Consider the following 14435-nt stretch of genomic DNA (forward strand, 5'->3'; position numbering starts at 1 on the left):
TGGGAATGTTGTGAGCTGTAACTGAGATGTGCTGTAAATATAAAATACACACAGTACAAAAAGGTGTAAAAGAACTCATTCATAAATGACAATATTGATTACATGTTAAAATGGTAATACTTTGCATATATTGGGTTAATATAAATATATTATTAAAATTCACTTTTTTACTTTTTAATGTTACTAAAAAATTTTAAAACTACATATATAATTGGATAGTACTGCTATAGATTATTATTTCGAGATCCATCTACTTTATCCTCACATACTGATCTCACAGAGAATCAACAAGTATGAAGGTGTTTTTGCTGTTGAGTTATTCTCATGGCATGAGCCTATAACATAAGATATCAAAACACTGTGTTCCATAACATATGTCAGACTGTCTTTTTTACTGTAACCCAAGAAAGAAAATGTCATATTGCAAATCCAGAATGGCCTGGTATGCCTTTATCATGTATATATTATATTTAGTTTTACATAGCTATATGTCAATATAATGGAAACAGCAGCTTTATGAAGTAACAGTACTTCCCTTTACCTGATGATACTTTCTCTTCAGTAATCTGCTATTCTACTTTTTTGATGTTGCTTATAACTCACTAAACCAACTTCACCACTCACTAACATGTTGTAACCCACAGTTTGTAAAACTCTCAAGAATGTCTGCAAATGGGATACTGATTCTATCTACACAGAGGCGAAGGGATATTTAGCAAATAATAAGACAGACCAGGCAGAAATGAATGAGCTAGTGGAGACCTGTAGCAATAGCAAGATCTGTGGCCCATTCAGTTGGCAAAACTGAAGGGAGTTGAAAACACTTCCTCTCTCCTACAGAGTCAGCACTAATGGACCTGTCTAACGCCCATCGGTTGTTCTGTCTGCTCAGCATTACCCATTCTGACAAGTGAGCATGTGCTTCTTTTGGTACCTGCTCTTCCTACCCAGCCCCCACTCCCCACCCCAGCTCCACCCATGAGGTTCAAATAGAAGCTTTCATTTGTTGTAAGCCATGTCCGATGGCTCAGGGGTGGGAACGCAACCCAAGTGAGACCAATCAGAGCCTGCTACTGGGATTTATGGGCATCTAAGTAGAACAGGGAAAAGTCTGTCTTTTCTGATGATAAAACTCCAAAGTCTTAACTTAGAATCTGTCAGTGGTCATGTCCTCTGTAATGTGGAGGAATTGCTTTGTTATAGGAGGGAGTTAAGGAAAGAGAAGTGTATGCGAAAGGCACAGAGAGGGCACTGGGCGCAGCTCCTTGTAGGGCCAGCTTCATGGGCATGTGGCCCATGCATTCACATAAGGTCCTGTACTTGTTTAATGTTCTCTTGTGGCCATCTTGAAGTTCTTAATCATTTTCAAACAAAGGACGCTGCAAATTACATAACTGGTCCTGAGGTCTTGGTTCCAAGTTTTCCTTAAACCCAGTGGGATCCTCACCCTTCCTAAGACTGAATCATTCAGCTCTTCTTCTGATTATGTGAGATTCTTCCAACAAATTACCTTTTGTGCTAAGCTTCTTCGAGGTAGAGTCTTTCACTTGCAGCCAAGAAGCGGGACTATGCTGTGATCAAAGACAGAAGATGAGGCCAATAACACAATTCTAGAGACTCCGGGCCCCACTGCATGCCCAAAAGGTAGAGTTCTGTCCTTGCCCCTGAGGTTTCTGATTTTTCAGAACTGCAGCTCCAGGGCCTGAGTATTTCCCCCAGAGAGTCCAGAAAGGTCTTTGCGCTTTAGAAAGAACACACGCTACAGTGGTTGGAAGCATTTAGAGACCAACACTGATTTTGGGCATCCTGTAATATAATTTCAGGTGGTATCCTTAACACTGCAAATTCAGTAGGTTTGTATCCAAACTGTACCCTGCTCATTTCTCCGAATAACTGAAAAGCAAGCAAGTAAAATAAAGCATGTTCCAATATCACAGTCCAATTGGGAAAAGGGGTTTCATTTATGTAATACCCACTATCAGCTTTAAAACATATCCATAGATTATCATGTGTTTATAGAGGAAAATAAAAAAGCCAGACCTAATGATAAGGTGGTCAGTGGCTTAGTTTTGCTTATTTCAGCATGCTTATCTTTAGACTGATCTTTTGGCTGAACTAAAGAACACAGAACTTGCCGACATTTTTTAAAGCGAAGGAGTGTTTGCCTCTTTCAGTTCGATTTAGTGGCCTGAGGTTTCCCCGTCTCCCTTTGAACTGTTTGCTCTTGAACCACATTTGTTTCTTATGCATTTGGAGTAACTGACTTGTTCCTAAAGGAAGAAGGAATATGAGAAGGCACGTGAGATTCACCTCCAACAGAAAGAACAGATCTAGTTGAAACAAAAGGAGAAAAGTGAGATCATCCAGAGGCGACTGTCACTCTCCACACACACAAAAGGCTTCTTTGGACACATTGCAACCATTCCCCCGAAGTATTCTGCAGAATTGCCCTGAGGCACCAACAACAATGATGGGACTTGGGCATGAGATGATGGATTGGAGGGAAGAAAGTAACAGAGGCTGTGCTCTGGAGACCTGGGTCTTCTTGGAAAACGCCCTGAATTGTTTATACTCCTCAGGAATATGTTAGTGCCTGTAGGTGATGCATGCAAGAAATTCTGTGTGATATCAGCGTGGTCTCTTACACTCTGAATCTTATGTCCTGAAAAAGGTACAGAAGGATGTCAACCCTGACTTCCCCTCCCAGAGAATAGTGGAAACCACACTCTATCAATGCCTTGATGTGTCACCTCGTTTTGTCCTTACGCTAGGCCAGTAAAGTAAGTTTGCAGTGTCCTTGGTTGCAGCTCAGTCGTTCGGCATATATTTATTAAGCACATCTTGCCTGTGGAGCACTGTGCTGCTGGGATACTGCAGTGAATAATACAGATGTGACCCTTTCCCCTTTGGAGTTTACTTTCTCAGAGGGGAATAAAAGGAAATAAGTAGATAAAATAATTGCCAGGGAAATCGGGGTTATCATGGAAAGGTACAAGGAGTTTGAGAGGAGGAAAATAGGAGGGGCAGCCCAGCTCTCCACCTCTGCCTCTCCTGGGCACCCCCAGGCTCCACTTTCTCCTCCCTATACCCCTGTCCAGACAGCGCCCTCCTCCCCTTCCTCCCCCTTTACCCCCCTTTCTCCACCCACCCTCACTGACCTGCCGCCCCTCCCTCCGCTCCCCTACCCTGCTGCTTGACTCCCACTCCCCCCAGGAGCCTTCTACCCCCACTCAACCGACTGGGCCCGCGCCCGGCCCGAGCGCACCACCCCTGCTCCCTCCTCCGACCCTGCGAGCCCCGGCCGTTGCCAGATGTCCACGATGGGAAACGAGGCCAGTTACCCGGCTGAGATGTGCTCCCACTTTGACAATGATGAAATCAAAAGGCTGGGCAGGAGCTTTAAGAAGCTGGACTTGGACAAATCAGGCTCTCTGAGCGTGGAGGAGTTCATGTCCCTGCCAGAGCTGCGCCACAACCCGTTGGTGCAGCGAGTGATCGACGTCTTCGACACCGACGGCAATGGAGAGGTGGACTTCAAGGAATTCATCCGGGGGGCCTCCCAGTTCAGCGTCAAGAGCGACGAGGAGCAGAAGCTGAGGTTTGCGTTCAGCATTTACGACATGGATAAAGACGGCTACATTTCCAACGGGGAGCTCTTCCAGGTGCTGAAGATGATGGTGGGCAACAACCTGAAGGACTGGCAGCTCCAGCAGCTGGTAGACAAAACCATCATCATCCTGGACAAGGATGGCGATGGGAAGATATCCTTTGAGGAATTCAGTGCTGTGGTCAGAGACCTGGAGATCCACAAGAAGCTGGTCCTCCTCATGTGAGCGTTTTTCTTAGGAGCACTACCCAACAACTGCTTTCTTCCCTACCTCTTTCAAGATTTGCTCAAGACATCCAACTGTCTGACTTACCTGGAAGTATTTCTCTTTGTGAAGCCACATGTCCTAAAAGGAGCTTCATCACCAGCTCAGTGCTATTAACTCTCCTTCTCTGAATGACTCAAGGGACCCTACAGGGGGAAGAGCAAGTCAAAGGAGCATAGTGGGGAAAGAGAGGGAAATGGCTTTTATAAACGTCTCTTTATTTTGATGCAAAGACCAAACTAGAACTTTAAAAGTTCAAAAATTAGAAAATATACAGTTTTGCTGTCATTTCTCATGACTTTTTGTATAAGGGAGGAAATTTATAATTTGCATGGGGGTTAGGTGAACTGTTTTCATTTGCCTGTGTTCGGAAATCTTCCCAGATTGTTAACTCTCCTATTGTAGCAACAGGGACAAATACATTTCTCTTTGCCGGGCGTCTTGTAATCACTTTTCTTGGGGAACAAAGTCCCATCTTTTGGCAGATTGTGGCCCCACTCCCCACAATGCATCCAGAAATTGCTGTGCATGTTTAAGGGGTAGGAGTTCATTTGGCCTCCTCCTGAGTCATTGCTCCAACTTCTGAACAGAAACTAGCTTCAGGGCTCTTTTAGGAAATGCTAAGCCTGGATTAAGTGGCCAGCTTAACCGTCGGCCTCAGTGGCAGTGGGTTTCCAGGGTTGGCAGCCCACTCCAGTATTAAATTCAATGAAGGGGACTTCCAGCTAAGTAGGGCAAGGACCTTCCCAGAACGTGCTCTCACCTCTGACACTGGTCCCTACCCCAGGTGGAGAGAATGGGACATTTAGTCAGTTGTTCCACGGAGGAGAGGCAGTAAAGATTCAGGCTGCAGTGGAATCTCCCTAGGATGCTGAAGTGGCATTGTGTCTGTTGCTCAGAGATGAAGAGACTGACAATTGTGTCTCCACAGCAGAGGTGGATGTTGGCTACACTAGCGATCCTGATTTTGAAAATCAGATCTGGGGCCTAGTAGAGAAGCTGAGCGTTCTCTCATTCCAGGAAGCCTTTTCGCTAATGGAACATTCAGCGCAGAAGTCCTCACACCCTAATAGATCTCCACCATTGGGCGTGCTGGAGCCTGTGGTTTCGAAAGAGATCCAGAATACATGTGTCTCTTCCCACTCATTTCTGTCATGTTGGTAGCTTTAGATCGGCCATGGTGAGAAAGGAACAAAAGCTTTTGGGTTTTTTTGTTTTGTTTTGGAGAATCAGTTTACCAGTAAATACATCACTGCCTATACCCCAAATGTTCCTCACTCCCTGAGGTCCCACATACTACTGTCAGTTCTCAGAGCAGGAACTGTCCTCAGAAGAGCAGGGCTAGGACTGGCCCCAGCATCTGCAGCTTCACCCCAATACTTTTTGTCACAGAGAACCACTTCCCATATAAGATCTTTAGGCTTTCAGACAACAGAACAATGAAACATACTCTCCCTACACTTGCTTAGCTAAGGGATACCACTCAAGTAACTTTTTTCAGGACACGGAAGATCTGTTTCAAGGAGATTTATTGCTATTTTATTTGGAAGAAGCTGACAACTGGTCTTGACCAAAAATAGAAAGAAAAAAAGAAGTCCACAAATTTAATCACTGGCCGGGAAACCATCTACCAAGGCACCCTACCATATACTTTTTTATTTAATAGATTATTTAGGAACCACAAAAATAGGAATTCTTGCCCCTTCAATTCCTGTGCAACCCTAAAAATTGTGATAAACACTCCCAACCCCGTGGTGTTAACATTATGCAATGTTCAAAGATTCAGACACAGATTCAGTTGCTAGTGGGTTGTTGCCACACTCACCTCTTTTTAGCTGTGTGAACATGAATAATTTACTTAGCCTCTCTGTGTCTTTCCACCTAATTAAAAAGAGGATCCATGCCAGGGTTATTCTGAGGATTCAAAAAGATATGCAACATACCTGGAGCACAATTCCACTTTCATCCAACAAATTGCCTTCTTTTCCCGCTTCCTTCCCTTCTACAAGACCAATATAAAGGGAGACATGAGGCTTACTGGTTGCTTTTGAACACTTAGTTCTTAGCCATGCCCACTCTAAAATTAACTGGACATTTGTGTCCTGCCCATGTCCAAGCCCAGAGAGAAAACAATGGGAACAATTTTTCAAGGTCCTCCCACTCCTTCATTTGCAGAGGGGACAATAAACTTTTTGACTTAAGAACTGGAGAAATTTTAAAAGAAAATCTCTCATTCCAGCCCAACCTATTTCTTTTTTGGAGCAATTCTACATGGCGAAAGTGAGCACAAGTCATGCTAGCCAAGAGGACATTATTGTCATTAAAGGGAGACATTATTTATATACTCTGCAATGTGCACATTAAAATATGGAAATTTTAAAATTATGACCAAGGGTTTGAAGCATGCTGGATTACATATTCACATTTAACAAAGAGAGGAAATGTATTTCAGTTTCTGGAGTGGCTGGGATGAGCAAGCTAATTGTCCAATAAGTCTACCTAACATAGTTACTCAAGGCTTTGTGGCAATGCCTTGAACTGAGAGCCTGTATCTGGATTTAACACTGGAAAGATCTGACTGGATATTTGGATTAAAAGAATCACATTTATTCCCAAATCACAATGCTTTGTTTTCCTGTCAGTTAATTGCCAGTTGCCAGCAAACCTAGTTCTACACAGTTTCTTGGGGTGATAATAATAAACACTTATTGAGGAATTGTCCCATAACTTTTGATATAACCTTTATTATACATATCGTTTAATCATCACAACACTGTGAGTCTGGTGCCATTATTTCAGCTTTACAGATGACGCCATGTAAAGATCTAGAATCTTCTCCAAAGTCACCCAGCTGGTAAGTGGCAAAGCATGGATTTGAATCAGGATTTCTGACCCCATATCCTGACTTTATTTCTACCTCTCTGCATTTATCTTATTTTTATAGCTCCTATATCTACCTATCTCAAATTATTTATTATAGTCTTAACTATATCATAGTCTTAACTATATTATATATATAATATATAATCTTAACTATATTATATATATAATACATGATATATATAATATATATAGTCTTAACTATATTTTTTATATATATAACTATATATTATAGTCTTAACTATGTAATCAAATCGAGTCTCAGTTTTCATAAATTATGAAACTGAAGCCTAAAGAGGTCAACTGTTTGTCAAAGAACAAGCAGCCTCCGCCTCGTTGGTTCTATGTATTGCAATGAAACAGATATGTTAGACAAGACAGTTTTAAACCATGTTCCACCTTTGGCTCATCTTGATGAAACAGGTGACAGTATTTACATTAAACTGATAACACAAACCAATATGCTCTGAGGCTACTGAGATCAGTCACTATATGTTGTTATGAATCCTATGTTAATGATGGTGTCTGCTCTCTACCATATGTTGCAATCCCCAGACCACTAACACTCTTTCTGAAACAGAGAAAAAAATATGGCCTCAGCAAGTTCCATTTAGCTTTGATTTATATTCTATCATGCTTTAGAAACATTACCAAGGAAAAAATATCTTCCAGAAATATTTTTTTAAATTACAAATTTCTAAGCCACTGTCCAAGGAACGATACAATTTTTTTAAATGAAAACAATATTTTATTTAAAAAAATTACAAATTCCAACCTTCCCGCGAGCTATAATCAGTAGTTCATATCTGTACAAAAAAAAATTATAAATTCCATTCTTCACTTATACTACTGATTCTTTCTCTCTATTAAGATACAGAGTAGCTAGTTAGTCTGCTAGGGTGTTAGATCTATTTTGAATACTTTGAACAGGAAGAGGCTCAGCAAAGTGTCGTTATGGGACAAGTGGCAGAGGAACAAGGCCACTAGGCTGAGAATCAGACTGGACTCCTCTGCTCCTGTGTCAGCTACTGTACCTACCCCAGTGGCCAGTGACTGTGAACTATAAATCATGAATCCTTAGGAATTCACTGATCATAATGAAAAATTATAACACTGAAGGGTCACCAAAGTAGCAATAAAGCTGTGTAGATCAGAGGACATAATCTGACCATTTATAGGCTAACTCTGACCTACAAATGTTTGCTTTTGTTGCTATTAGTTTTATATGGTGTTTGTTCTTACAATGCTTTTTTAAAATTAGCAATATTTTTTAAATCTGAAGATTTTTAATAAAAACCTAAATTAGTACAAAGAAATGCAGGCCACTCTAAGATGGAAGTAGCCTTTTATTGACTAAGGAGCCTCTGAAATATTGAGATAAAATTAAGAGTTTCGGTGAAGAAAAATTAACATAGTTACATTCTTCGGCACAAAAGTTCAAAATGGACTGAAGTGTTCAGTATTTTTCAAAAATATAACACTGGACACAAACTATTTATTCCTGCAATTGACGTTTTCTAATGCCTGAAATGGTAGAAGATTGTACAATAATCAAAATAAATTATACCTGTGTAAAATTTAACAAAACAAAGATAACAGGAAAACATAAAAAAGGGGAAACATAACATGTTAGCAAAAGGGTTAGCAGTTTTTCAACAAAAAGTCTCACTGTGTCTGATATGCATAAATATATGTGCAAAAAAAGTCATTACATGATTCATACAAAAGGAGACAGGTAAAACAAACATGGAAAAATTGCCTTACTAATTCAATAAATATAAATTACAATATTTAAAACAGGAAAAAAATGATGAATTGTAAAACAGAATTGGCAAAAATAGAAGGTCCCGAGCATTGCAGCATCTTTTGTGGCATTGGAAATGGCTTCCACCCTTTTCATGGGTCATTTTACACATCACAAGTCATCAGAATGGTTGTACCTTTTGACCAGGTAATCTCACTCATTGCTATATATATCTGAAAGAAAGAAAAATATTTTAAAACGCTATACATGGCCAGGCATGCTGGCTGATGCCTTAATCCCAGCACTTTAGGAGGCCAAGGCAGGAGGATCACTTGAAGTCAGGAGTTCAAGACCAGTCTGGCCAACATGGTGAAACCCTATCTCTAATAAAAATACAAAAATTAGCCAGGCATGGTGGTGCATGCCTGTAGTCCCAACTACTTGGGAGGCTGAAGCAGGAGAATCATTTGAACCTAAGAGGCAGAGGTTGCAGTGAGTTGAGATTGCTCCACTGCACTCTGACTTGGGAGACGGCAAAACTCTGTCTCAAAAACAGAAAAAAAAATGGTATACACAAAATTTTTTATTGTAGCAATATTTGTTATATATACAAAAAATTATAATATTTTAAAAATTAAACACCTACAGTTTGGGATTAGTCAAGTCAATTATAATAAAAAATAATAGGTAATAGTGTTAGGCCACTAAATTAATAAATAAAATAATATTTAGAAAATATTTTTAGAAATTAATATTAAAATAGTTTGTTAGAAAATAAGTTTGTTTAAAAGCATAATTCAAACTTGTTATATCCTATGTTTAGAACTCTGAAAAATATGTGTGCATATGGTCATTGTTCAGAAGAGAAAATGGAGAATTGAAAGTGAGTGTTTTGTAGGATTATGGGTAATCTCACATTTCATTCTTAAAAATATCTTTCTGAGTTGTTTTAGTAATAAATTTTTCAAAACTGCACAACAGAGCTAATGTGGCAAATTAAGTACCATTTTCAAACCTAAAATATGGTTGCCCAAGCTTAGAAAAGTTGGGGGCTCAAGAAGCCCAAGAAACAGAAAGACAGAAGTATCTCCTCAGCAACATGGGCAGCGCCATGTTGATGAGCCACTAAGCAGTTTCCACGTTACAAGAATGCAGAGAGTTGCTGTCAAAAAGCTTTTGTCTATCCAAATGCGTGAGCACTACTCACAGGCTCATGCAGTCTCTCCCTGGATTTTGTATTAATAAATTACCTCCTCTTTTGTTTCTTTTGTTAAGTGTGATCTTTCACTATGTCTTGGTTAATGAGAAAATTCCAGTTTCTCTGAATGAATCTCTTTTTCCTCTCTCTTCATGATTCTTGTTAAATATATATTTTTTAATTCAAAACGATTACACCACACAATCTTACCCAACTGTCCTCAACCAGACTCACATATATTGTATCTGGCGTATGTATTAAATGCCCAATTTAATAACAATAACTACCTCTGTTAGTCTATTAGCATGTGGGTATAAACAACAGAAGTTTAAAGAAAAAAAGTGTATAATATAAACTGAATACGGGCTATTTGTTATTAAGGTACTAAGAGAAAAATAAGACTGATTATTGTTATGCACAAGAAAACAGAGGGAACCATGTCTTTAAAAGCAAGATGACTCACTGCAATTTACATTTTTCTTCCTCATCTTGGCAGTGTCTTATACAAAAGTAGTGCCCATATGCTCAGAGTTTAACTGAATGTTTGATGATGTTAAAGTCCAAAATAAATTTTCCCAGTCTGTTCTTAATCCGCAGCAATAACTCACTGAATTCTTCATGTAATAGCCATATCCTGTATACATTAAAATAGGTCTAGACCAAGGACTATTTTCAGACACATTTGTATGTACTTTCTGCATGTCAGCTTTATGCAGCTGGCCACCATTTGCACGGAGATGTCGCAGGAAAATCCCTAGCACTTCTGAAGCCCTAGGGGTCCAGTGTGCTTCTCTACCAAAGCCTTTTCCAGACCAGCATTCCTTGTTTCCTGGGGCTGGGCTTCAGCCTACATTCCCAGGTCATCCACCTGGTTTTTGTGCCTCGTGCCAATCTCCTAGAGCTGGTACCTGCTCCGAGCCACTGCTCAGCTCTAGTCTTTTCTTTTCTAGGGACCCTAACACTGGTCTTTGAGTCATAGCCTGCAGTACTGGCATAGAGGGAAAAAGATTTCTAAGTCAGGTTCCAACAAAGCCTGAAATCTCCAAGCTTTGCCCTTGAGTCCTGACCCCCAGATAGACTTCCCTATGCAACCCATGCCTGAATCATGCCTGGCTTGCTGTTTCTCCACAATTGAGGTGGGTCAGAGGTAGGGAGAATGAAAGGAAAATGCTTTAAAGAGAACAGGATGATCGTTCACATCAGACAAATGAGGCAGTGAAGACTGTAGGCTCTGAAAACAGACTGCATGGGTTTGAATATCCCAGCTCTAACCTTCGCCAGCCACGTGACCTTGGACAAGTTTTGGACCTTCTTTGTTGCTTACTTTCTTCACTTACAAAATGGAGATTATACCACTATTTACCTTATAGAGTGTCATAAAGATTAGGCAAGTTGCTACATTGATAAAGTGCTCAGAACTGTGCCTTACACATATTAAATGCTAAATAATTACCAGTGATAATGATGACCAAAACCTTCCAGCAAAGGGCTAACACCCAGGTTCCTTAGCACGGCATCTGAGGATTTGCCCAGTGTGGCCATTTCTCCCTCTCACTGAAAATCTTTGTCCATGTGTGCCATTAGAACAAAATACCTGAAACTGGGTACTTTATTAGAAAGAGAAGTGTATTTCCCACAGTTCTGGAGCCTGGAAGTTCAACATTAAAGCAAGTTTAGTATCTTCGTAAGGGCCTTGTCTCTGCTTCCAAGATGCACCTTGCTGCTTGTCCTCCATAGGGGACAAATGCTGTGTCCTCACATGGTGAATGGGTGGAAGGGCAACAAAACGGGCTAGCTAGCTTCCTCAAGCCCTTTTATAAGGACACTCATCCATCCCTTCCTGAGGGCTCTTAATACCAACCCTTGGGGTTTAAGTTTAAACATAGGAGTTTGGGAGGGACACATACATTCAAACTATGGCACTGTTCATGCCTTGAGTACCCTCCCTTCAGCCACAGCAGTCAGTTTCACAACACTATACCACTGTCTAGAAAAGTCATGTCTTTTTTCCTTTGTTTATGCTACCTTCAGGTTAGTATGTCCACGTTCCCCACCCCACCTCCCCATCCTGCCTCTTTTATTCAAATGTTATCCATGAGCCATCTTCCCCACAAATCCCAGAAGTGTGGATCAAACATATCATGAAGGAATACATTTGTTTTCTCCCTAGCCTCAAGCTGCTTAAAAGGGAAGATACAACTTCCTTCTATCTCCATCTCTTGATACTCAGAAGAGTCCCTGGCACATAGTATAAACTCAATATATTCAATGTTTTTCCTTCTACAGGGTTGACTCTTGTCATTAATGTCTAAATAGTGGCTAAATAATGGCCATTTTAGAGTTCATGTGAGAGTTTTCTTAGATAATCTATACAAATCACTTAGTAAAGTTCTGGCCACATATATTTACTGTAACTACTATTGTTGCCATTAACTGCTGCTGTTCTGGTATAGAGCAGTATAGCAGAAAGAGCCCAGGCTTTGGAGCTGAACAGAAATGGACTGTAAGACCAACTCTGCCACTTAAAAGCTGCAGGAACTCCACTTTCCTTAGTTATAAAATTGAGGTTATAATATCTATTTTAATGTAAAACACTTGGCAGAAAGTAAGCAACCAATAAATATTATTAGGTTCCTTCTCTCTCTTTATATCTATTTTTGTAACTTGGCTCAGTTTACTGCACTTTTCTGGTCTCACTTTCCTCATCTGTAAAAATTAACTAGATAATTTCCATGTTCCCTACCAGATCTACATTCTAGTTACTGAACTCACCATCTTTTTCCCCTCAAATCTACTACTTCTCTGCCCCTAAGGGAGGTCCCTTCCTTGACAGCGACGCAATGTTTCAATTAAATTGTTTCAATTCTCTCTCTCTCTCTCTCTCTCTCTCTCTCTCAATCTCTAAGACTATAGGGTGGTCCAGACCCAGGGCCTTGGCACAACTCCAGGGGCTATTTGCACAATGGGATTAACATATGAATAGCACCTGTCAACTGAAGAACCATGAGCTTCATAAATTTGGACAGGATTTCTTTATTTCTCATAAAGGGTTGCAGCCAGCAGGCCACCCATCCTGCAGACTGGGAAGCGTAGCCTCAGCAGAAGCTGAGAGCAAGCACTTCAAGGGAGGGGTAAACGAGAACAGGAATTTATGCTGAATGGGGTGGCTGAGTATATGTATTGAATAAGCTATAGGAGGAGCCATGAATATTTATAAAAAGCGATACATGCACATGCGCAGTTGAGCTTCATGCCTCTTCATGAGCCCCATGTTCAAAGAATGGAGGCATCAGCGTGACCCGAGGGTGGAGCTTTTGGTCTTCGGATGTCCAAATGTGAAGCGGAGGACATGAAAACCCTCACTGTGCATCCTCCACAAGTTGGCCAAACCATCTGGAGATTGTGATCATTTTTTGGGAAGGGTGCATTGTGAAACTGGTGAGTTGTCACACTGAAACTGCAGAGGGAGAGAGAATCTAGCCTCAGATGATTAGCTAAAGGTGATAAAGCAATGAGTTATCAGTTTCTTGTTTTCCAGAGCTAGTTTCTGCTTACTTCTTAAGAATGAATTATGGCTAAAGGTTAATAAGGAAGGGCATACTGAGGCATGACAGACCTGCCATCCTGTCCAGGGTCCCCTTGGACAAGAGAAAGTTTGTTCAGCCACTTGGAGAGCTTTGAATTTTATTTTTATTTCTCACACCCTAGGAATTGGGTACTTCTTGGCAGCCCTCAGTCCAACACTGGCCGAATTTCTTTCACGATGTAAAATGAAGGTCACAGAACACATAGGAACAAACAGTTTCCAGCTTTCCTTGAGTCCAGAAAAAAATGAATATCCCTCTGAGTACACAAGCATTGGGCCAGGTATCTCATTGCATTCATGGTCTTTTCTTTCCTGTTCTGTTACAGACTTTGCAAATGGGAATCAAACACTTCTCTGGACTCTTTGTGCTGCTATGCATTGGATTTGGTCTCTCCATCTTGACCACCATTGGTGAGCACATAGTATACAGGCTGCTGCTACCACGAATCAAAAACAAATCTAAGCTGCAATATTGGCTCCACACCAGCCAGGTGAGTGCCGCCAGTGTCTTGCTCCAATATTCTTAAACTATAGACTTCCTAGTGACGGGAGCTTCCAGAACCCTATGTCAGACTGATAAGTGGTGTTACCACAACAACGAGGGTGGGGTAGGCACTCTCATTATAGAAGAAGCAATCCCTCTATCCCATTAATTCACATTTCCCTTAAACTATCTTACAGTGCCCCGCTCCTTACCTATAATCCTCCACTGTTGCTCATAATAGAAGCAATACAATTTTTTTTAACCAGGTTTCACTTAATACTGACAGTCTGAAAAGATGGTGTGAAAGATTTATTTCCTAGGTTCTTTTCTTGCCAAAACTGAAACTATTAAATGAGTTTGAAGTCCCTGGTCCCCGTTAAGTGACCCCACTTGCCCCTATTCTCTCTGCTTTGTCCCTGGTCCAGAGAGGTTTGAGGCCCAATGGGGCCAAGGCCAAGCTTCACAAGGCCGCACTTCTTTCCTTTAATCTAGACATTAACACACTGATTTACAGGGAGAAGTGAAACTGTCAAGCAGACTGGCAATTCAAGCACACTCGTTTGCACATCTCTCCCTGAAGGAAATTGGCATGGAGAGCCAAAATATAATCAGAAGGCTTCATAATGATAGAGGAACTCTAACAAAAGGAGCGGTTTCACCTGACCACAGCA

The 14435-nt window shown here is 40.8% G+C and overlaps 2 protein-coding genes across 2 annotated transcripts in view; both read left to right on the forward strand.

The window, feature by feature from the left end:
* Positions 1 to 14435, forward strand: part of GRIN3A (glutamate ionotropic receptor NMDA type subunit 3A) — a 164086-nt gene that overhangs the window by 140107 nt on the left and 9544 nt on the right. Inside the window, exon 7 of the mRNA XM_017527772.2 lies at positions 13607 to 13771. Coding sequence (XP_017383261.1) covers positions 13607 to 13771 — 165 coding nt within the window. The remainder of the gene's footprint in view (positions 1 to 13606; positions 13772 to 14435) is intronic.
* Positions 3247 to 6585, forward strand: PPP3R2 (protein phosphatase 3 regulatory subunit B, beta). Its single transcript, XM_017527773.2, has one exon. It carries the CDS (start codon positions 3312 to 3314, stop codon positions 3831 to 3833), a length of 522 nt encoding a protein of 173 aa, XP_017383262.1. The 5' UTR covers positions 3247 to 3311; the 3' UTR covers positions 3834 to 6585.

This window comes from Cebus imitator, unplaced genomic scaffold (assembly GCF_001604975.1).
Source record: "Cebus imitator isolate Cc_AM_T3 unplaced genomic scaffold, Cebus_imitator-1.0 Scaffold51, whole genome shotgun sequence".
NCBI lineage: Eukaryota > Metazoa > Chordata > Mammalia > Primates > Cebidae > Cebus > Cebus imitator.